At 35.5% G+C, this 23,630-nt stretch overlaps 1 protein-coding gene across 3 annotated transcripts in view; it reads left to right on the top strand.

Annotated features, from left to right (window-relative positions):
- Positions 1-23,630, top strand: part of ARK2N (arkadia (RNF111) N-terminal like PKA signaling regulator 2N) — an 81,400-nt gene that overhangs the window by 36,731 nt on the left and 21,039 nt on the right. For 2 of the 3 annotated variants that reach the window (XM_028098201.2, XM_028098200.2), the window contains exons 2-3: positions 38-822; positions 21,575-21,757. In XM_028098201.2, the coding sequence (XP_027954002.1) occupies positions 108-822; positions 21,575-21,757 (898 nt within the window). In that variant the 5' untranslated portion in view covers positions 38-107. The remainder of the gene's footprint in view (positions 1-37; positions 823-21,574; positions 21,758-23,630) is intronic. The other variant, XM_028098202.2, reaches the window with a different exon arrangement.

Here is a 23,630-nt window from a genome sequence, read left to right as displayed (position 1 = left end):
CCATTTCTGTTTATTGATTTTGTGTGTTTTTGTACAGGTTACTTTCGTGTTGCATCTTTGACCTAGTTTCCTAGACTCTGCTCCATGATTTAACTTGAAAGTCTGAAATGAAGATGGAGGAGGCAGTGGGAAAAGTCGAAGAACTCATTGAGTCTGAAGTCCCACCAAAAACATCCGAACAAGAGACAGCTAAGGAGGAAGATGGATCTGTAGAACTGGAATCTCAAGTTCAGAAAGATGGGGTAGTGGATTCTACAGTTCTTTCTTCAATGCCCTGCTTATTGATGGAACTGAGAAGGGACTCTTCTGAGTCTCAGTTAGCATCCACAGAAAGTGACAAGCCGACCACTGGCCGAGTTTATGAGAGTGACTCCTCTAATCACTGCATGCTTTCCCCTTCCTCTAGTGGTCACCTGGCTGATTCAGACACGTTGTCTTCTGCAGAAGAGAATGAACCCTCCCAGGCAGAAACAGCGGTGGAAGGAGACCCTTCTGGAGTGTCTGGTGCCGCAGTCGGGCGCAAGTCTCGGCGTTCCCGATCTGAAAGTGAAACATCTACTATGGCAGCCAAGAAAAACCGGCAATCCAGTGATAAACAGAATGGCCGAGTCGCCAAGGTTAAAGGTCATCGGAGCCAAAAGCACAAGGAGAGAATCAGGCTACTGAGACAGAAAAGGGAGGCTGCTGCGCGGAAGAAGTATAACCTATTGCAGGACAGTAGTACCAGTGATAGTGACCTGACTTGTGACTCAAGCACGAGCTCATCAGATGATGATGAAGAGGTTTCAGGGAGCAGCAAGACAATCACTGCAGAGATACCAGGTAGAGGATGTTTTTTAAACTGACTGTAGAGCGACCGATGGCATTTCTAAGATGTCAGGCTCAGTTAGATGAGTGACACTTGAAAAAATCCAGGAGACCTGCAGCTCTGTAAATTTGAAGACTGCAGTGTATTAACAAGACAAGGCCAATTTTAAAAACCTGTTCTGAGGTTTCTAGTGCACTTTAGCACGTCAGCAAAAAAATATTTAAATGGTTAATGATAGGGACAAGATTATTTTTAAGTAATGGAATTTCTCACACGTCTCTTTCTCTGTAACACATTATCTGAACTCCCATCATTGCCTTTTTAGCACTGCTTAGGTTTAATACTCACTGTTCAGCATTATTACTAAGTAAATTCTCCTCAGGAATAGGCACTTTGCTTTATTATATAGCCACTGTACTCGAGCTGATGGTGTCTGAAATGACATGTTCTATCTTCCGTTAAAGTTTTCTAGTATCTGTTCCTCCTAGAACAGTAGTTTTATGAGTTTTCCCCCAGTTCAGTGCATGATGAGATAGTTACCTTGTACATTTTTCTATTCTAAGTTGTCCCTTGCATTGGAAAGAATGCCTTTTTGCAGTATTTTCCCTTTACTCTCCCAAGCTTTAAGAAGTTTGATAGAAATCTGCTTATTCTAGCTCTCACTGGTATAAGGGTGTATAATTTATTACATGTTAGACATTATCTGCTTTTTCCATATTATCATGACTGGTACTGTGTACTACAAAAGCAGTCCTGAGATTTCAAGGTGGAAGAAAGAGGAGGTCTGAATGGTTCTTAATTGGTGAATTCTCGTTATTGAAGAGACTCTTATGATTAGGAACATTGTGTACCTGGCATTTAATAGATGATGACAGCATTGTTTATTGCTACATTAAAGAAGGGGAGGTTTTGATTTTTAAAATTTTATGGGTGACTGTTCTTTCCTCTTAGTTTTCTGAAAAGTTTGTTTCTACACATGAAGACAGCATATTGCTGATCTACAAAGAATATTTCAAGAAAAATCATATTGGTTAATTAAGCCTGTAGCCAGCCAAACTTACAATAAACTCAGTAACAAGAATGATCCTATAGGTGTTCATCTTATTATAATAAAAGTCTCATCCATATAGTATATTAAATATGAGTTTTTAACAATTAGAAATGCTTAGTGTTTTAATATCTGTTGAATTCCTTTGGTAGTTCCTTGTGTTAAAATTGCTGGGAAGGTGGTTTATTTGAAGTTCATCAGTTGAATGCATGAGAGAAGCAGACTTTGGGGTTGTTCTCAGGCAGATTCTAGGTATATTTCAGTTTTGCATTTAATATTTTTTAGAACGGTTGATTAACACCTGTAAAATTGTTTGTTCATGCATTCTTATGTCCTGTGTTCTGATCTATTAATCAAGATCATAATGATACAGTGCTTAATTTCACTCACTAAACAGATTTTAATGTAACCACCCCAGTATTTTGCCTCCTTATGGAAAGGGAGAAGAAGGTGGGTAAACAACAAAATAGACCCAGTTATAGAGGTGGCATGAGAAATGTGTTCATGGGCACTCTCCTGTTTGGCTTACATAGATTAGGTGTGCTTTGTTTATATTATCTAAACCTCTTTGCTAATTGACTACTTTCACCAGTGTTTAAAACTTCTAAAACACTGGTGGTCTGTTTCTCATCTGTTCTGAATTTTATACAAACCAAAACACCAAAGTAAGTTATCTGAATCTATGATTTAATTTCTCTCGTTCACACCATTTAGTAAGTTTGTCGCTTTTGAAAGTTTGTAGAGTTTTCTAAGGTAATCCCTGGAAAATCAAATGGTAGGTAAGGTGCCGGGCCACTATATATGACTGCCTACACTGTAAATACAGCACAGTTTCAGGAGGTACTGTTCATATAAGCGGGCATGCAAAGCAGCAAGGATGGAACAGCCCAAGTTTAAATATTAGGAAGTTCCTTTCAACTGTCTATATTGCTATCCCTAAAAAATTGTGACATCGTGCATTTTTAATGTAATAATTATGTGTATGTCAGTTTCCTGAGTCACATTATGACTTCAGGGAAGGGGATACACTCAACCTAAAAGTAAGGGCAATTGTCGAAAAGTTGTATAAATTGTAAAGATTGGATAAATTATGCACTGACCTGAGTGCAGCAACATAGACATTCAGGTGAACTTAAACTGGATGTGCCTGACAGAATCTCTTGGATGTTGACATTTGAATCAAGCTGTTTACACAGAATGGAAATCAAGAGGAAAAGTAAAAACTGAGATTCTTGCTATCCTTTTTCATCAAGGTACAACTAATTTAGTAATTCAGAAAATGCTTCATTTATAAGCTTTGTCAGCAGCATAAACGTTGAAGGAATTAGGCCAAATGTTCTTATGCCAAATTTACAATTAATGCATTTTCTTTTTTCATTTTTATTTTTTTATGCATTTTCTTTTAAAGAGTGAAAATGATGGAGACTTCTGTATTCTATAGTGCATGATCATGCTTAATTGAGCTCGATATCTGGAAATAGATGTTTATGAAGATTGTTTTTTACTTAACAGTTAACTGACAGGCAGCTAATTAATTATCCACACTGAATCATTCTCTCCATGAGGTTTTTGAGACTATATTGCTGTTTTAAGAATCTGTTTGGAGATATCATACCAAGATAATTCTGGCAGTTCTTGCATTTGGGGGACTTAGAGATGAGCAAAAATATAGAGTATTTTGTAGTGAATATTAATGTGAAAATACTTTGTAGGGGTCTTGTGTATTCAAGGCTTTTAATCAAATATCTCATTTATCTTTATAGATGACCTTTTTGTACTTTTAATCACTCCTTGCAGTTTTATGGTGGGATGTCACTTCTCTAAAATCACTTTAAGTTGAAACTAGTTCTGTAAAGTCCGCTCTTGCAGGGAATTTTGATTTTAGTGAATGTGAATAATGGACATCGGACTCCATTCAGTTAAAGAAATCAGTTCTCTGAACAGACTTACTTACGTCCATCAGTGTACATGGGCAGCAGGGAAAAGTTTTTCCAATAACTTTTTTTTAAAGATTTTATTTATTTGAGATAGTGAGCAAGAGAGCAGGAGTGAGGGAGCAGAGGGAAAGGGAGATGCAGACTCCCCACTGAGCAGGGAGCCTGATGGGGGCTCGATCCCAGGACCCCAGGATCATGACCTGAGCCGAAGGCAGAGGCTTAACCGACTTCACCCAGGGGCCCATACCTGTTGTTTTTAGCATAGAGTAAACCTCAGGGTGGCTTCGTCTTGTCTTGGCTATAATGACCTGCTTTTGTGTGGTTTAATAGTCCACTGTATAAATGCCTCTTCAGACTGAGGTTCCAAAAATAGAATCCACCTTCATAGGTAAGGGTCAGTTTTGTTTGCATTTAGAAAATCTAATTTTGCATTTAGGAAATACCTATTTCAGAGAATGTCAGGGAGGCTGTTGAGGACAACTGAGATCACCTAATTCTCAGTCCATGTGGCCAGGTCCAGCCCCACTGAAGCCAGGATCTCAGTACCCCTTACTCACCATACACACTTCTGCGCTGAAATGCACCCTGATAAGCTATTATCTTACCTCACAGTGTTTCTGAGGCAGAGACTTACTATGCTTCATCAATTAATTCTTGTTTGAAAATAAAAAAGAATTTTTTTAAGTAGTAAATGCTTTGTAGAAAATTTTGAAAATAGAAAAATGTGAAGTAAAAGATTAAAATCATTCACAATCCTGCTTTTGTTAACATTTGAGTATGTTGCCTTTCACAATATGTAACAAAATTTATCACCCTATGTATACTTCTATCTTCCTTTCCCTCTTAACATTGCGTTTTGCACATTTTAACTAAACACAATATTCTCCCTAAAATGTATGGAGTTTGAATTATTTAGTTAACTATAAGATAAATTCCCCAATGTTTGGCCTTTGGGCTGCTATTATGAGAAAAGTCTATGAATACTTTAAGGCTCTTGACACATACTGTCAAACTGTTTTTTAAAATATATTAAGTTTATTGCATCCAGGAGTTTGTGTATTCGTTGCATTATGTTCTTTTTATTGAATATTTATGTTTTTAAAAACTCTTGCTGAGGGGCGCCTGGGTGGCTCAGTCGGTTAAGCGTCTGCCTTCTGCTCAGGTCATGATCCCAGAGTCCTGGGATCGAGCCACCTGCATCAGGCTCCCTGCTCAGCGAGGAGCCTGCTTCTCCCTCTCCCATTCCCCCTGCTTGTGTTCCCTCTCTAGCTTTGTCACTCTCTGTCAAATAAATAAAATCTTAAAAAAAAAAAAACTTGCTGATTTGATGGAAGAATTGTATCCTAGTGTTAATTTCCATTTCTTTGATCACTAGTGAAGCTGAAAAATCATGTTTGGCCATTTGTTATTTTGGTAAACATTCTATTCATATTCTTTGCACATTTTTCTTCTGCCACATTTGTTTTTCTTACTGATTTGTGAGGGTTCTTAGCCTGTTGAGGATTGAATTACTTGAAATATTTTTATATTAAGCAGTGGCAACTCATGGGAGAAGGCCCAAACCCACATCAGCAGTCCTATAAATTTTTTCCTAGATTGAATATGAGTGGCTACAAGCTCCACATTCCTATTTTAAGCCTCTTATAATCTTACTGTATTTTGGTGGCTATTTAGGAGACTCACTAAATACATTGATAACAAATACACTGAGACATAGTAATCAGGTGAAAACTGCCTATTTTCAGCTTAGTAAATGCAAACAAGGCAGGTGAAATCCGTGCAGTTTTCAGTCTCACTATAGGTTAGAATCACTTGGGAGCATTTAAAACTAATGATGCCCAGGCCCCACGCCAGACCAATTAAATCAGAATCTCTGGGTTTCACCTAAGGCATCAGCATTTTTTCCAAGCTTTTTTGAGATACAGTTGACGTATAACATCATATAAGTTGAAGGTGTACAATGTGATGATTTGATGTATGTATATATTGCAAAATGATTACTACTGTAGGTTTAATTAACAAATCTATCACTTCACATAGTTATAATGTGTTGAGAACTTTTAAGATTTGCTCTCAACAACTTTCAAAAATACAACACATTGTTAACTGCCGTCACCATGCTGTACATTATATCCGAGAACTTATTCATCTTATAACTGGAAGTTTATACCCTTTGATCACTTTCACCCATCTCCCCATTCAGCCACAATCTACTCTATGTTTATGAGTTTAGTTATTTTAGATTTTACCTACACGTGAGATCATGCATATTTTAAAGCTCCCCAGGTGATTACAGTGAGCAGCCAGGGCTGAGAGCTACTCTTCAGTTAAGTGGTGATGTTAAGTCTCCCATAGCTAAAAATCATTGTGAAACTGGTAGTCTGACTCAGTTTTGTTACTGCTAATGGCAGGTTATGAACAACAGAGTCTAGTTTTTAAAAATCATATTAGTTATAAAAACCACAGCACAGTTTTGTATTAATTAACAGGCATAAGCATTTTTTTCTTTTACTCCACTTAAGTGATTATTTTGAAAGCATGCATTGTTTAAATGTGTTTTCTCTATGGTATAATGTCTGGATAATGTTACCTTAAATTTGGAAGCTTTGCAATCTTACTGGTGGGTATCTTTTGGCAATCTCTTATGTTAAAGCACTGAGGTATTATTTTTTCAGCCTGCTTTTCCTAACTTCCTAAAGTTGAGTGCCTATATTAACTGTGTATATGCAAAAGTGTAAGCTTTGCTTTCAATAAGTCTTTTTCTCAAAGTAGGATATATCTTAATATTAATAAAAGGATACATGTGTGTTTAAGGTGAGAATATGGTCCCTGTTTTTTTTTTTTTAGAGCAGTTTTAGGTTTATAGCAAAATTGAGCAGAAGACAGATACTTCCCATATATTCTCTGCCCCTACATATGTACAAACTCCCCCACTGTTAGCACCGCCCACCAGAGACAGTGAAAAACCTACATTGACATTATCATTCAGAGTCCATATTTACATTAGGGTTCATTCTTGGTGTTGTACATTCTGTGGGTCTTGACAAATGTATAGTTAATTGGTCCTTGATTTTAATACTTTAAAATGTCTTGTTTATCAGTGTTTATTGCTGGTAGTCATTTCTATGAGGCTGCAACTTATCTCAGTATCCCTAGCATAAGTATTCTTATACCATTTTCTGAATTCAGCCATTTTTCAGTGTTTGCTGAAAAATAAACAGCACCAGAATATGAAATAGATCAAAGTAGCCATCGTAATTTCCTGTCCTATACACTTAAGTTTATCCAGCACTTATAATGGGGATAAAACCGCTTAAAGAAAGTTTAATATTCTTTAAATTTCATTTAGTGTTTCCATAAGCCAAACACAAATTTTGGGGAAAGTATGTTTTTCTTGAGAAAATTTTTGTATAAACAAGATTTTCTTTTTTTTATTAAAAGATTTTATTTATTTATTTGACAGAAACATAGCGAGAGAGGGAACACAAGCAAGGGGAGTGGGAGAGGGAGAAGCAGACCTCTCGCCGAGCTAGGAGCCCAACGTGGGGCTCGATCCCAGTACCCTGGGACCATGACCCGAGCTGAAGGCAGACACCCAACGACTGAGCCACCCAGGCGCCCCAAGATTTTTTTTTTTAAACGTGAGGACAAGGGATGGAGTAGTCAGGGGAAAAGGAAAAATATGAACTTAGAGAATAATAAACTCCATGAGGTTTTTATTTGCTAAGTAGAATTGGGCCAAAAATTTGTCCCATAGCCGTTTAGGCATTGGAAAGAGGTGGCGAGACTGATTAAAAAGTTCTCATTATCTAGGAGAAACACTGCTATTCTTAATACTGAGACCTGGGAAATTTTTCTTTTGCGTCTTTATAAAAAGCCACTATGAGATAAAGTAAACCATATTTTCAGAAATACCCTGGAATAAATACAGTAGAGCATTTCATAGGGCTGTTCTTTATAAGACTTCTTGAGATAGGTAGAAGGGTTAAGGCCAAGATTGATTTCCATCATTCATTTATTCAGCGAATATTTGAGCACCTATTATGCAGCATGTGAGTGCAGCAGTGAATGACATATTAAGTCATAGAACTTAATCTTTTTTTGAGGAGACGGATTATAAATGAATTCATCAAATACACACTATGGATAATAAAGGAGGATATAAGAGATAAAGATTGACAGGTGGAAAAGCTATTTTAGATAGTACTGTAGTCAAGAGTGGTCTGACGAGGTAACATTTTTTTAATAGCTCCCTAAAGAGGTTGGCATAATTAGTTTTATTGGAGACCCAATCCAGTCCAAACCAAAGATAATCTTACCTAGTTCAAGGATAAAACAGTATATGTAGAGGAACATATCCTAAACTGGAATCCCATGAGGTGACTTCCTACTGGATATTAATAGCTGTACACTGTTCACACATTTGGAAAGTGCTGGACCATGTCGAAACAGGTTTCTTTACTGCAGGACAACTCGGAGCCGTTAATGTGCTCTGCAGAGGGGGAGGATATGATTTGTAGCATATCCTAAACTTAACCACAAAACTTTTTTTTTTTTAAAGGCATACCTTTTAGCACTTGCACAGACCAGGGTTTGTAAAAAGCTGACCCAGAGGCATATACGTGGATTGTATATATTCTTTACGTAGTTTCCCATAAGGAATATTTTTAAACTTAATTATAAGAGCATTTGATAAGAATCAGTAAGTTGAGAATTAATTGATTTATTATGGGTCGGCTGTGAAAACAGCTTTTAGAATTTCAAAGTCAAAACAGTGAAAATACTCAGGGATATAATGGTTTTCAACCAAGTGAATCACCTGGGGAGCTTAAAACAAATAAAACAAACCTTCAGTGCCTAGGAGCCCTGGATTTTGATATTTGTTAAACCACTCCAGGTTTTTATGTTCAGCAAAGGTTAAAAACCACTCTTACAGATTAATAATTAGTTGTGTAGTAACAGAATACAAGTTGCCAGGCAAATAATATTGAAGCTGTGAAAAATGGTAGTGTGTTATTTAATTTTTCTTGGAATTACTTTTGTTAATTTAAGTGCTTATCAATGCTTTATATGGCTCTTTCTAGTAATGCTTAAGCCATTTTCCTAATTAAGCATGTCATAATAAATATTTTCTGAATTAATGATGTTTTATCAAATGGGCCTCAAATGTCTTTAAAGCTGACTTCAGTCATGCTGGGGGATCTGAAGGAGCGCCCAGGGAAATTCCAGGATTACTTGACAGGGGTGCTGTGTATGATAGGAACTGCATAGGCAATGCCCTGGAAGAGGCCATGAGCTGTTTTTCCGAGATGCAGAGGCAGACAGAGGAGCAGTTTCACGTGTGGATGGAAAAGCTAACTCACCTTGACACTGGCGAAGAGAACAAGCAGCTATGGAACCCAGGGAACTTAAAATGCAACTAGTTGGCCAAAGAATTTCCCCTCTCACCCAGTCAGGTGCTTACATGCAGATGCCTGATTTCCAAGAACTACCACAGCAGCCCTTTGGTTCTTGTGTGACTTGTCGAAATGTTGACAGTACAGTAGAATTCCCAAAGACTTATAACGGTCTTCCAGTTAACTTTGCCGAAAATGGGAACATTACAGAACAACCTTTGAATCTGTCACAAAGTCAATTGTGTTTACTATCTGGTTTTTGGCTTGTGTAAGAAGGAATATGGTTTTGCCTATTATAAGTTTCTTTTGATGGTGTTTAAAAAATTATAATAGTAAACAGTTTCTTTTAAAAATTAGCTATTTAAGACAGCAGAGTTGGATAAATTTTAGCTTGTGTTTTGTTACATATGGTTGGAACATAGAACCATATTTAGATGATAATAGGAGCAATCCTCATCTTTATGCTTTTTTCATGCCAAAAATATAAATAAGATATAAGATAGGGAATGTTAAGTGAATCCAAATAGGTAAGTGATTAATACCTTGAGAATCTCTTAGCATTTATTCTCTAAAAACACTATGGACTCCCTTCTGTTTCCAAAGGAGGGAATCATGTAATTAATCCCACTCTGAAGATCATAAATGATGAATGTACTGCATGAACATTTTTATATCATTCTAACGTATGTCATTTAATGAATGCATTTGTTGCTAGTCTTTAATGATTTATAACTTTCAATAACATTTGTATGCAGGAAGAATGAATTAACTTTTGAGGAAATGTATACTCTACCTACTATGCAAGATATTGTAAAGAAAGCAGAATAGAATGGAGTTTTGAGTATATGCATGAGATTTTTCATTGCTACATAGATGAATTTTTATCTTGAGCATTAACTTAAAGCTCAGTGCCTGAAGCAGTAACCTGGCAGACATCATTCAGTCAATTGTCTGGTACCCTGATATAAAGGGTACTTCTAGAGGAAACAGATGAAGTTGTCACTCTATTAAGCGTGTGTATTGAATGGGTTTTTAAGTTACTAGTGACTAAGTGTATTAGCTAATGTACTACCGATTTAATTTTGTTTTTTAGCCCCGGACAGAAAATAAACGGCCCTTTGGCATGTTAAAGGGCCCATAGAGTATGTCAAAGGGGAGAAAATATCACAGGATTGAAAGTCTTGCAACATGATAGCTGTTTTTATGTGCGGCCTGGGATTGGGAAATATTGGTATTTTATCTTTTCTGGGTTGGTAAGACTATTGTGAGAAACCGCTGAATTAGGATGAAATTTTTTAGTAGGAATATGTAACTTTGCTAACACTTTTTTTTTGTTTAAGATTTTGCTTTATACTGGATTTACTTACAATAAAAATTTATTAGTCTTTCCCTTCAAATTTATAACTTGTAACTTCTCAATATGAAAAAGGTTAATTATTTTAATATATAATGAAGTTACAACTTTGGGAAAACTCTAATTCTCTGTTTTGTAAGAGGAAGGATGGATAGTTTATATAAAAATGAAGACCTTTATTTTAATAATTTATCAGTAACTTTACTCAGAAAATTGTCAGTACATTTTCTATTTAGTTCTTTATCCAAATATTTGCAGCTTCTAAATTAACTGTAATAGAACAAGTCAGTTTTTTTTCTTTTCTAGTTTTTATTATTTGGAAAATAAACTGTGATTTTTTTTTTTTTTTTCTTTGTAGAAACTGATGGATGAGAATTGGGAGTTAACTTTGGGGGAGGCTTGTTAATGTGCTCCGTTCTCTCTGAAGAATGTATGGTAGGAATTGGTGAAGAAGACTAGAAGTCTCTTCTCTATTGTGTAATGACTGTCAGATTTCCTGAACTTTATATTTGACAAATAGGGGTAAGGTTTGAACACCAGTGCAACTTGCAATAAATTTCTTAACATCAGTTAAGCTCTTACATAACGTTAGTATGAATTTTCACCATAAGCTATATAGGAGTTTATTATAACTGATGTATTTTTCTCTGAAATGATAGTGCAACATTTGTAAATGACTTCAGCCAGTATTTTTCTTTTTTTAGATTAAGTTTTATATCAACAGGAAGAACATACTGGTTTGGGATGACTGACTAGATTTTAACTAATCTGTAATCTTCACTTGAATTTGAAATATTTTCAGGGAAGTTTGTTCTGTCTTCAGTTTCTTACTGGGATCACGGATTTTACTAGACATGGACTTTTAGGCATAAAAAAATGTTAATTTAGGGCTCCTGGGTGGCTCAGTCGTTAAGCATCTGCCTTTGGCTCAGGTCATGATCCCAGGGTCCTGGGATCGAGCCCCGCATCAGGCTCCCTGCTCCACAGGAAGCCTGCTTCTCCCTCTCCCACTCCCCCTGCTTGTGTTCCCTCTCTCGCTGTGTCTTTCTCTGTCAAATAAATAAAATCTTTTAAAAAAAAGTTAATTTAGGGGGGTGCCTAGCTCGCTCTGTTGGTAGAGCGTGCAACTTTTGATCTCAGAGTCATGAGTTCAAACCCCACATTGGGCATGGAGCCTACTTTAAGTAAAAAATAAATAAATAAATAAATAAATAAATAAGTTAATTTAATTTCAGCATGTTAACGTGACTACTTTTTAATGCATGTATAAACTGCTTTAAGCACTCAGCAGGTTTCTTTTTTGTTTCATGATTTAATATTTGATAATATTAAGCATGTACTGCTATTTTTTATTTTTAAAATAGAAAATATGAATTCATCTTTTAAGAATAACACAAATTATTCCTGGTATTGATTGGATATATTCTAGTTTTTGTTATTAGATAATTGAGCAAAAAGTCTACAGAAATATTTTTTGCATTTAAGAGAAAAAATGACAAAATTTCAGTGGAATAGAATTACCAAACATAAGTTTTAATAATTGATATTCTAGGTAGGAATGACATTTAGGATATTTGGGAAGGTGTTAAACAATAATTTTGGGAAGCCTTTCTACATAATTTTGGATAAAGAGGTGAAAAGAGTTTTTGGTAGAAAGAAAAGGACCGCCAAAATATATTGATTTCATTCACAGAATATATTCCAACATATTAAAATTTATTCTAAAGTAGAATTGGACACTTTGTGGTTTGGAGTGTTTAACCTTAGGAATAATTTTGTAGCAGAAACATACATGCAAATTTTATCCTGATTTTCAGTTTCTCACAGTGCCTTGAAAATGTGTTGCTGTCTTAGGGAATATTGTTTTGAAAAACAGTAAGTTTTTATATGAGTTGTGCTTTAAAATGATTACACCTTGTCCAGATTGCACAATTTAAAAATTCCTCTTTCAAAAAAGTTTGTCTTTATATTATGTATATTTAAAGAAGTATCAAGTGTTGAAGTAGTTTTAATACTTATTTTTATATGACTGCTGTTGTGGATTAGTGAATTCTCCTTTAGTGAGGCAAAGTCTGTATCCCTGAGATTATACCCCCTCATCCATGGGGATTATGTTCCAAGACCCACGTGGATGCCTGAAACCATGGATAGTACCAAACTCTTCATATACTGTTTTTTCCTATACAAACATACCTGTGATAAAGTTTAATTATAAACTAGGCACAGTAAGAGATTAACAACAATAATAAAATAGAACAGTTATGATAATATATTGTAATAAAGGTTACGTGATTGTAGTCTCAAAATCTCTCATAGTACTCACCCTTTTTGTGGTGATGTGAGGTGATAAAATGGGTAAGTGATGAGAGGAAGTGAGGTGAATGACACAGGCGCTATGACATAGTGTTAGGCTACTGTTGACCTTCTGACCATTTGTCAGAAGGAGGATCATCTGCTTCCGGACCGCTGTTGACTGATGTAACTGACACCATGGAAGTGAAACCACGGCTAAAGGGGACTGTTGTACTTAAAAGGACTACAACTAAGAAGTGGGAATGACTTTTGGATCATGTGTGGCATTTTAGTGTAGGTATTGTTTTAGAAGTGCCTAGTGGTCTTCCCTAATGTCTCTTGAATTCCCTTAATTTTCCTAGAATTTTACAAAGGGTAAAAAATATCCTGTGTGGACCTTTTTGTAGTATATAAAGGGCTAATGCTGGGAAGAAACTTCTTTCAACCTAAAACATTAATCTAGACGTGGTTGAAATGCTTTTTATTTAAGAATATAGTCCCATATTTGAGCATGTCATTTCTTTAATATGTACATATGGAATTAGGTGATGATTTTTAAAAAGGGGCATTATCCCCTCACTAAAGGTAAATGTGCTTTCAGATACTCTGTCTACAGACTTCCTGCCTAGTTTGTACTAACTCAGTGTTCTAAAACATTAGATTTTTAATCATTTTAAGAGCATTTAACCAGCAGATTAGAACGATCTGGTTATTCGAGCCACTTGTTAGATAATAAGTTTCTTAATTGTATTGATGTGTATTTTGTGCACATTATTAAAAATGAGTGAAATAAAAGCCCAAATAAAATTTTAATTTAGAACACAACGCAGTGAAATTAAAATCTTAAGATTTAATGTTTTGCATGAAGTGTTATTTTAACTTAGAAGTAAAGGATTCTGTCATTGAAAAAGCCTGTTTTCTTGTTATCAAGTAAGAGGAATGAGCCTCATCTCAAGGATGTGTGTCTGCGCGTGCGTGCGTACACATGTGCCCATTCAGAATTCTGAAATAATTTCTGTATTTTTATTAATGTTTTATTTGACAAGTTGTTGGAGACAGACAACTATGTAATAGTCTTACAGGGATTTTAATGGATTCACATCATTAACATCCATTCATTGCTTCCTACATGTATGTAAGAAAAAGAGTTGCCTACATATAAGCCTAGTTAGGGTGATTAAATTGGCGAAAAATGTTACTTTATGGATTTTCTTTTTTTTGTCGAGTAAAAGTTTTTGACCTCTTGTTTATTTCACTAGCAGACTGAGTAAAAAATAATTTTGCTTCATTGCTTTTGTCATTCTCTACTGTTACAGGTTTAACAGTGGAGATCCAGATCTCTGGGTCTAGGTATATCTCAATTTACCTAAGATTTATTACTTAAAATTTGTATGCAAGTCAGAATATTAGAAATGAAATAATTTTAAATGTATTAAATCTGCTTGTTAATAAAAGAAATGCTATAATCTTTTTGTTGAGCAAATAAAGCACCCAAGTTGATATTACTGATAATTTTCATTTTTAATGTATAGCTGAATTTGCCTAATGGTACAGCTACATGGAAGTCATAGGAAAGATGGCAAATAGGTTTCTTGCTGTCATTTGTTTAGAATAACAGATTATAGGTAAGCTGTTTTAAAGATGGTGACCTTTTAAAGTAATTGTACCTGTTACGTTTTGTTTAGCTTATATTGATTTCCTTCTCTCCTGTTTGAGTTATTTAAATGATACAGTGATGGCAACAATGAAAAAGATTTTGTGGAATGTCACATATTAGAAAATACAGCATCAAAACCATTTCAGCCAATTTATTAAACTTGAAATTTTTTTACTGTTCAGTAAAAATTTTCTTGAAGAAAAATTCATCTCAAAATCCTTTCTAAAAATGGCATGTATCCATAATCATTGTACAGATAAGAAACTTGTCTTCTTAATTTGACTAGAACAAATTATACACAACATGAATAACTTCTGAGTTTCTATACTTCTCATTTTTCTCTTGATTTTTGTTTTTAATTTCTCTGACTTTTAGGAAAGTTATTGGGGATTGAAAACAAGCTACTAGTTTACTAGCATTGAGTAAATCTTATATTAAATTTACCACAACATAAAATAGAAGACATCCTAAAAAGTGAGGGAATAATAATCTATAAGGAAATATATTCTTTGGTAATGAAATCTTATAACTTTAAGATTTGGGGAGAATGTTATCAAATAACTGATTTTATTTTATCGCATTTTCTTTATATCTTTTACCTAACTGCATTTGAAGTGTAATAACAAATCTAGATAAATAAAAGTTTTAAAAAAGAAATGTTTCTTGTTACTCTGTTGAGGACAGCATTGGTTATATTAGTGATTCTCTACCAGTTAATTCACATTAGGTGTTTGGGAATCAAGAAGCTTGCTTTTCCATAATGAAATGATGGTATTAGTTTGTAGTTAGAGTAATTAATAATAGGTTTTACATGATTTTTTTTAAAGATTTTATTTATTTATTGACAGAGACACAAGCGAGAGAGGGAACACAAGCAGAGGGAGTGGGAGAGGGAGAAGCAGGCTTCCCGTGGAGCAGGGAGCCCGATGTGGGGCTTGATCTCAGGACCCTGGGATCATGACTTGAGCTGAAGGCAGATGCTTAACGACTGAGCCACCCAGGTGCCCCTACATGATGTTTTTGAGATAATTTTCAGGTTTTTTGTAATTGGTGTATTGAGAAAGGTAATAACAAATACCAGTGTTAATACAAAAGTTGAGATTCTTTTCCTTTACATGTCCTAGTAAGTTACCCTCTTAAAAATTGAGGAATATTTGGAAAATAGAATTTAGACTGCGAGGAGTAATCAGAAAGGAATGGAGGTATCTTTAGGAGGGAGCATAGACATGGAGATGTGGCTAAAATCATACCTAATTTTTATGTCCTTCCTATATGTAATGCAGCTATTTTAGTTCTCTATAGATCTGAATACTAAAGCAGTAGGTTGTGAGTTTGTGTCTGAAAAAGGAAGAAAAATTGAAAGATGGTGACCTCTTCAGGTGCCCTGTTTTCTATATTTTTAGGGTTTTTTTGAACATCCAGATATGTATTACCCAAGTTATCTCATGAATAACCTCCCAATTTTCCCAGCTTTATAGTTAGTGGTGAAATGTTAAAATTAAATTTTCTTTCTTGCAATCAACTTTCTAACAACTCTGATAATCTTGAATATTTGCTTTTACCTCTTTGATCCTTTCAAAATTAACTCTTAGTATCATAGGTAACTTTTCTGGGTGGACAAAATGACTTGTCATTTACCAGTATGATATAAGGACAGACGGAATGCTTAAAACTTTATTCCCACCTTGCAAACTTTATAGTCTCAAAAATTTTAATAATTGAGATGAGTATAATGGAAAAAGTACAAAATAGACATTGACTCAGTTTTATTTTGAAAATGACTTAATGCCAAGTGCCTGGCTGGCTCCATTGGTGGAACATGTGACTCTTGATCTTGGGGTTGTGAGTTCGAGCCCCACTTTGGGTGCAGAGATTACTTAAAAACAAGTAAAAATTTAATTAAAAAATAGAAATGACTTACTGCCTAAACATAAATTTTCAGTGCATATTGCACATTTCATTTCCATTTAGCCCTGTTTTCTCAGACAATTTTCTTTTCACCGAAATAGCTTTTGATATTATTTTGCAGAAAATACACACACACAGTTTTTGGTATTTAAAGCTATTTTTCTAGAGATGGCACTTTTCTATATAGATTTTTGTTTTTTTCTGGTAGATGTAATTATTCGTCTTTTCCAGGAGCTGCTTTGAAAACGACTGCTTTCTGTTTCTTCAAATTGTTGTGTGTGTGTGTATATACATACATACACTTTGATAGTAATAAAAATATAGCATAGTATTCTCAAGTATTTTTTCTCATTTGCAAATATAAATTTTCACTTTGGTAAGTATTTTGGTATGTAATGAAAAAACCTTCTCTCTTGAGTAGGTTCTGCTAACATGCAGATTTCCTTCTGGAGGTTTGCCCTTTCTCTCGATTCCTCATACCCACACTCTTATTCCCCCACACCTCATTCTCTCACCTGGCCACTACACACACATACTAAGAACCCTTCTTTCAGGTGTAACTGTTTTCAGTCTATCTGGTTTGAGGCTAAGTGTGATTTTCATTATTGTCTTGATGTTGTAGGTAATGGCACTGGGCCTAGGCCCTCTAATGACTGTGGCAATAGAGCTTGTATGGGATCATTTAGCAGTAACAAGATAGATTTTTCCTCTCCTCATGAGGGGTTCAGGAGATTGGCTGTAATAGGGACAACAGAAGGAATGTTCTCTGGGCTTTACTGTATATTACTATAGTCATAGAAATGGGAGTTGAAGGGGCAAAGCATCTGTTGGGCCATTTGCCCCACCTTTCCTTGGGCCTAAGACTTAACCAATAGAGAAAGAGAAGTGGCATTTCTAGGATGTCTGGGATACAAGAGGAGTTCCTGTCTCCTAGATCTAATCACACTTCATACTGACAGCACTGACTGACGGCACTTGTTTTAGTGGGAGGGCTCTGTACGCAAGGATGGTGCAAAATATGAAATAATCCAAAAATGTTCTCTATTTGTCTTTGAAACACTTTTATATGAATACATCCACTGATAGGACACTTCAGACAAAACTAAAAGTAAAAAAGCCCCATTTGTGGTGATCTCAGTAATCCTAGCAGAGCATTTACTTCACAAGTTGGGTTAATCTTATGACCAGTATGAGGCACCAATCCAGACAGTGATGTTTTCGCAAAGCTGCTTGCTTGCAGGCTCTGTAGGGCAGAATTTGCATGTAAAGAAAAGCAACCAAATAATAAAGTAGGGCAGGTGCTAATTATAATGGAAGGATAGGGCAGTGGACCAGTATTGTGCTGTTATGTCATCTTTAACTCTTGCCATAACCTTGTGAAGAAACAATCTTACAGCTAAGTAGTAGTAGGCAGGACTTTTAGCCTATTATGTTTGCTGCCAAAGATCTTTGTGTTTCTTATGCTGCTGTCTCCTGTATCTTCCCAGTTCCCTCAACACTGAACAACTGTAATATAATTGATTCTGCTTCCACCTAAGTAGGACTTAAATCTTTCATCTGTAAAACAAGAATGGTAATTATGTATTACCTTATGTAATTTAAAAATTGTGTGCTTTTGATTATCAAATTTGAAAAGGGGTTTGTCAGGGATAAACATAGTAAAGGATGTTGGTTTTATTTTGCCTCTTTATTTTTGATTCAAATTCTTTCAATGAGGTTTAAAAGAATGTAGTTTTTAAAAAGAACATATTGAGAAAACAAATTCATAAAATTAAACACCCGATGACAACAGAAGTACAGAAGGTTTAAGGTCCATAAAAGTGTACACTTCACTATATCAGGAATGTGTGATGACACAGACACATCTGTATTTATTATTTGCAAAGTTAGAACAGTGTTTATAGGCCAGGAGGTCAGTGAGAGGGTCCAAACCTATTTCTAGCATAAAGTGGACTAATTGATGTTCTTAAGGCAGTGGATTGCTTGACTTTTAATTTTTCTTGCCTTATAATCATAACGACCAGCAAAAATTTCAAAATATTTCGATCGCGAGGAGAAACATCACTTTGATTAACCACAGACCAATAGTTATTAGCTAATTGTGTCAAATATACCTTTTTGAGATATGCTTTTAATGATTATAGAAAAACTAGTAAGTTCATTATTATAAATTTGTGTTTTAAGATTGTGACAGACTTCAAGGTTAGCAGATGGGAGATTGTGCAGTTTGGCTAATCCTTAAATATTGTAACATGGAATGTGCTTACATTAATGATTAAATTTTAAATTGGAAATGTTTCCATGTATAACTACTTAAAGGGACTATTTTGTTGTTTTTGAAAGTGAAAATAATCTTAGTAGCAGTGCAGCAGCGTAGAGGAATAATCAAGTGGGAGGGAGGACAGTATCTCCCTCTTTATTCCATCCTGTAATGAATTGTTAGAGTCAAATTGGAAGCATAGTCGTTGCTTCTGTTATTAATGTGTTGAATTTTGCTAGCTCCTCCTCAGTGGCTTTTTTCCCCCTTTCATTTAAAAGGCAGATGAAATTAGTACAGGATCTTACCTGTCTCTTAATTCTGCTATGTAGCAAGAATCACTTTTAAAAGAATATCACAAATTATCACCATCAGTTAGCTAATACTTAATGGTTAAAGTCCACGCCCTGATGTTGAGTGCTTTAAACATACCTTATTTAATCTTGGTTTGCTAATGATAAATGTAAGATGACCTTAGAACACAAGATTCTTTTTTTTAAAGATTTTATTCATTTATTTGAGAGAGAGATAACGAACAAGTAGGCAGAGAGGCAGGCAAAGGCAGAGGGAGAGGGAGAAGCAGGCTCCCCACTGAGCAGGGAGCCTAATGCGGGGCTTGATCGCAGGACCCTGGGATCATGACCTGAGCCGAAGGCAACGGCTTAACCAACTGAGCCACCCAGGCGCTCCAGAACACAAGATTCTTAACTGTGGTTTCTTGTTGGAAGAAAGATAAAAAGACAACCATTCCTATTAAAGTTTGTGTAGTATTGTCATTGTTTTGGATATACTGGAAATGAGAAATGACACTGATGATAATTTAACTTGTAAGTGTAATTAAAATATGAAAATATTACTGTCTTTGTTTATGATGAATACTAAATTTAAGCTAAGCTATAAGGTGTGCTGTTTGGAAATAATGGAAGATACAAGAATGAAGCCAGATAACAAGTTTATGCTTGTATTTCCTACTGATGAAGACTTTCAGACAAGTTATTGCCATGGGTAGGTGATGTTAACTCTGCATGCACATATACAACTATACTCTTTGCATGACTCTACATGTAGGAGTGGTACAATTTTGACTTGACTGTTGACCTGATGCCTCAATTTGGTGGGTTGGGGTGGGGGGGGTGTGTGAGCAAGAGGTTGTGAATGGTCCTAGTGGTATAAATTTTAAAATAAATCACTAATTTATTGTAAAAACAACACTTAACTGAAGCCTTTTTAAAAATAGAACATTTGGTCAAATAGTCAATATTGTACTTGACCCTCATATCTTCTGCACCCAAGTATTTGGACATCACACAGTATCTTGATTCCATAATAATCATTTTGAACTCTGACGAGAACTCCATAAATGATAGAGCTTTCTTTTCCTTTTTAGAAAAGAAAAATATCAAACATGAACCAATTTTTTTGCTATTTGAGCTAAAATCCATTACCAACTGATACTGAGGCCACACTATTGAATTTTATGAACTTGATTTACCCTTTTGGGAGAATTGGAAAGTATTTTTAAGTAGTCAACTGAAATTGTCATGATCGTCAGAATTTCATATTGTGACATGTCTGTTCTTTATACAGTGGCTCTTAACAACTCATTTGCTTTTATTTGGTCATTTTTATTTTAAAAATGTTGCTACATAAACCTGTGATTTGAGAACTTTGCTTTAAGGGATAAATACCCCAAATGTGTTCCATCTTTTGTTCAGTGACAATTTACACAATGGATGTTTGTATTAAAACTAATCTTTCATTGTGTTCTATTTTAATGATTCATTGGCGTATGTATTCATAGTCAAGAGTTTCATAAAATAGGCGTGTTTAATGTTAAACAGTCTTGATCTTAAAAAATCTTTATGGAAGTACATAATTTGCCTGCACTTCATAAATAGCTGTTGGGGGAGAAACTGCATTCTTTTATTTCTGCTTTATTCTAAAATGGAGATAGTAGTAAGGGATGTGTTTTATAATTGAATGAAAACTGTATTTTTGCTTTTTGCTGTTGCACTAGAAAAAGGGTAGCATTAGCATTTTAAAGCATGTATCTGTTCTACAAGCATGAATATTGAGTTATTTTAGCATGAATCACTGCAGTTTAATTACTCTGGAGCTCTGCTGCCTTTTTCAGTTAGTTAGGGTGATTTGGAGGTAGAAGGGATCTCTTATTTTCCAGTAAGAACTTCAATGTCTTCCTCTAAAATAACCCATAAGGTTGCATATCATTGCCTTGGAGCGTGAGCTGGTTGTTTTTCTCAGGAAAAAGAAAATTTGTCCCTAACAAGACATCCAAAGCAAAATCCTGAAGGTGGATTTTGTGAGTATTTTCTTTTTTGTAGAATGTTGTAAAATATATAACATCCCTGATATTTGTAAAGGGCTTTACGGGACATAGTCAAGTAGAACTCTTAGTGTTAGCCTTAGTTCTTTAGAATAGGAAAATACGTATTTGATTTTCTTCTCTGAATCTATTAGTGACTTTTTAAGTACTAGCTATTAAGAGAAAGAACTAGATTCATTCTCTTAAAAACTATAAAATGAGTTTTAATAGTTTGCCTCAGTTTTTTTCCTTTAAAAAATCAGTTTTACTCTCTGTGGAGTCTTCCCCTTTTTCATAATCTTTTGCTCTTTAGAAATATGGCAAGAACTCAATGTAACTTTGTTCAGTATACTGTTGTCCTCCATTCTTCATAATTATACTCCTTTTCTCCTTTTCAAATGTGTCCCTCATCTTTATAAGCTTGGGTTATCTTTTCCACTTTCACATCATGTACAAAATATTAGGTGTATAAAGTGCAGCTTTTCTGACCAGATAGAATAATAAGATAAAGGCAACTGGCATTTGGAGGGCTCTTACAGAAGTATTTTTCACCCCAGAAGTTAGATACAAGTATACATTTTCTTTCCTCCCTAGATGGACCTCCAGTTGTAGCTCATTATGATATGTCTGACACCAGCTCTGACCCAGAAGTGGTAAATGTGGACAATTTATTGGCGGCTGCAGTAGTTCAAGAGCACAGTAATTCTATAGGAGGCCAGGACACAGGAGCTACCTGGAGGACCAGCGGGCTTCTAGAGGAGCTGAATGCGGAGGCAGGTTGGTCTCCCTCCCCTCCCCCTCTCTCCTGGTGTACTGTGCATGTGTCCCAGCAGCTGTTTTCCTTGTAGTGCCCCTGCCAATGAGAGCAGGCCAACTAGACATCTGGCATTAGATGATTGTGACTATCCAGGGTGCCATTTGTAACTGAAAAGGATGTGGGTAGCATGTCATTCATCTTTCCTAATGTGAAGGAAGCAAAAATGAGAAATAATGGTAGGCATAGGTAGATTCCAGTAGACCTATTTCTTGGGTTAAAAATACTTCACATACGTTAAAAATCGTCCAGATGGCCTTAATACTCCTCCCCGCCCCTCTTCTCCAGGGGCTTGCTGCACTTAAATCTGTACTGCGACCTTACCTTGCAGTGTGGGGAGGGAGCTGATTAAACTGGCCCCTGGGGGCTGCTGCTGTGCGGGGCTGCAGTGTTTCTTCTGCTTCTTGGTGTGCCTGTCACTGTCAGTTCCTCTATGGTAGCTCTCACGTTGTCTCTTCCAACCCTTTTCATTCAGTTTCTGCTTCTGGTATCTCAGGAAAATCTCTCTCCCTCCCTGTCTTGCATAATTTATCTGGGCTCTATGATGATTCTGAAGAGTGATATTTACTCACTAAAAAAAAACCATTGCATTGCTTTTGAAAATATTGCCCAGTGCCTCCAAGTCTCCTTAATTGTGTTCCTCAACACTTTTTCAACATTCTTTCTCATTTAAACCTTTTTCTTAAAGCACTAGTACTTAAGTTTGAAAAGAGAGGGGGAGGGGATTGAGAGACTGCTTTTAGTGTGCATTTTCCTACTTTAGTGTTACAGAAGGATTATAGCTTCCTAGTTAAATTATAAATTGCATTGGCTTTTATGAGCTTCTCTTATAGTTTAATCACTACCTAAAATATTATGTTTATGGGTTTTACAAAAATAATGGATTTAGAACATATATATATATTGAAATTGCTAGGAAATAAGAAAGGAGACAGCGCTCCACAGATCATTGCCCTTAATTCTTCCTTCCATAATCTGATTGGAACAAAATAAAAATCTCTTGTTTGTTGAGTTTCTGCTTAATTTATTGTAGCTAATTTTGGAGCAGGACCTGACTTTAGCTTTAAATATGTTTTGACTGCTAACTGCCTATTTGACCTTGGACAAAGTGTCCTCTGGACTTCAGTTTTTGTATGTATACATACTTGCTTTGCCCAACAAGGATCTTTTAAGGATTTATTAATATGTATAAGTACTTTAAAAATTAAGCAGTAATTTATATTAAAGGAGAGTAGTTTGACCACATTTTGTGCAATATATATTTCTAAGTTAGATGATTTGTTCTATACACTGGATAGTTTATCTTCATTTTTCTTCTGTTCACCAGTGATCCATTCTACTTCACTTTTATTTCCCTGTTTCTTAGTCTTACCGTTAAATGTAGATCACTGTATAGTAAAGTCTTGGGGAAAACATGAATGATTACTTTTTGTTTTGTTTTTCATGTAGAGAATTTTAATATTAGTTTGAGCCATATGGAATTGTTAATATTTGACCTATAACAAACCCAGCAGTTTCAGACAATTCAACCTAATAGTGCAAAGATGTAGGCTTTAAAGTATCCTTAAAGTTACCAGTATCGGGGATAGCATCACATTTTTTTTTTTAAAGATTTTATTTATTTATTTGACAGAGAGAGACACAGTGAGAGAGGGAACACAAGCAGGGGGAGTGGAAAAGGGAGAAGCAGGCTTCCTGCTGAGCAGGGAGCCCGATGCGGGGCTCGATCCCAGGGCCTCGGATCATGACCTGAGCTGAAGGCAGACGCTTAACGACTGAGCCACCCAGGCACCCCGATAGCATCACATTTTAAGATTCAAGTAATTGTTAGCTTGA

The sequence above is a fragment of the Eumetopias jubatus genome, unplaced genomic scaffold (genome assembly GCF_037043125.1).
Source record: "Eumetopias jubatus isolate StellerSeaLion01/CBP00866 unplaced genomic scaffold, mEumJub1_p1.0 scaffold_16, whole genome shotgun sequence".
Lineage (NCBI taxonomy): Eukaryota > Metazoa > Chordata > Mammalia > Carnivora > Otariidae > Eumetopias > Eumetopias jubatus.
Note: the sequence above shows the minus strand (reverse complement) of the source record. Positions and strands in the feature narration are given on the sequence as shown.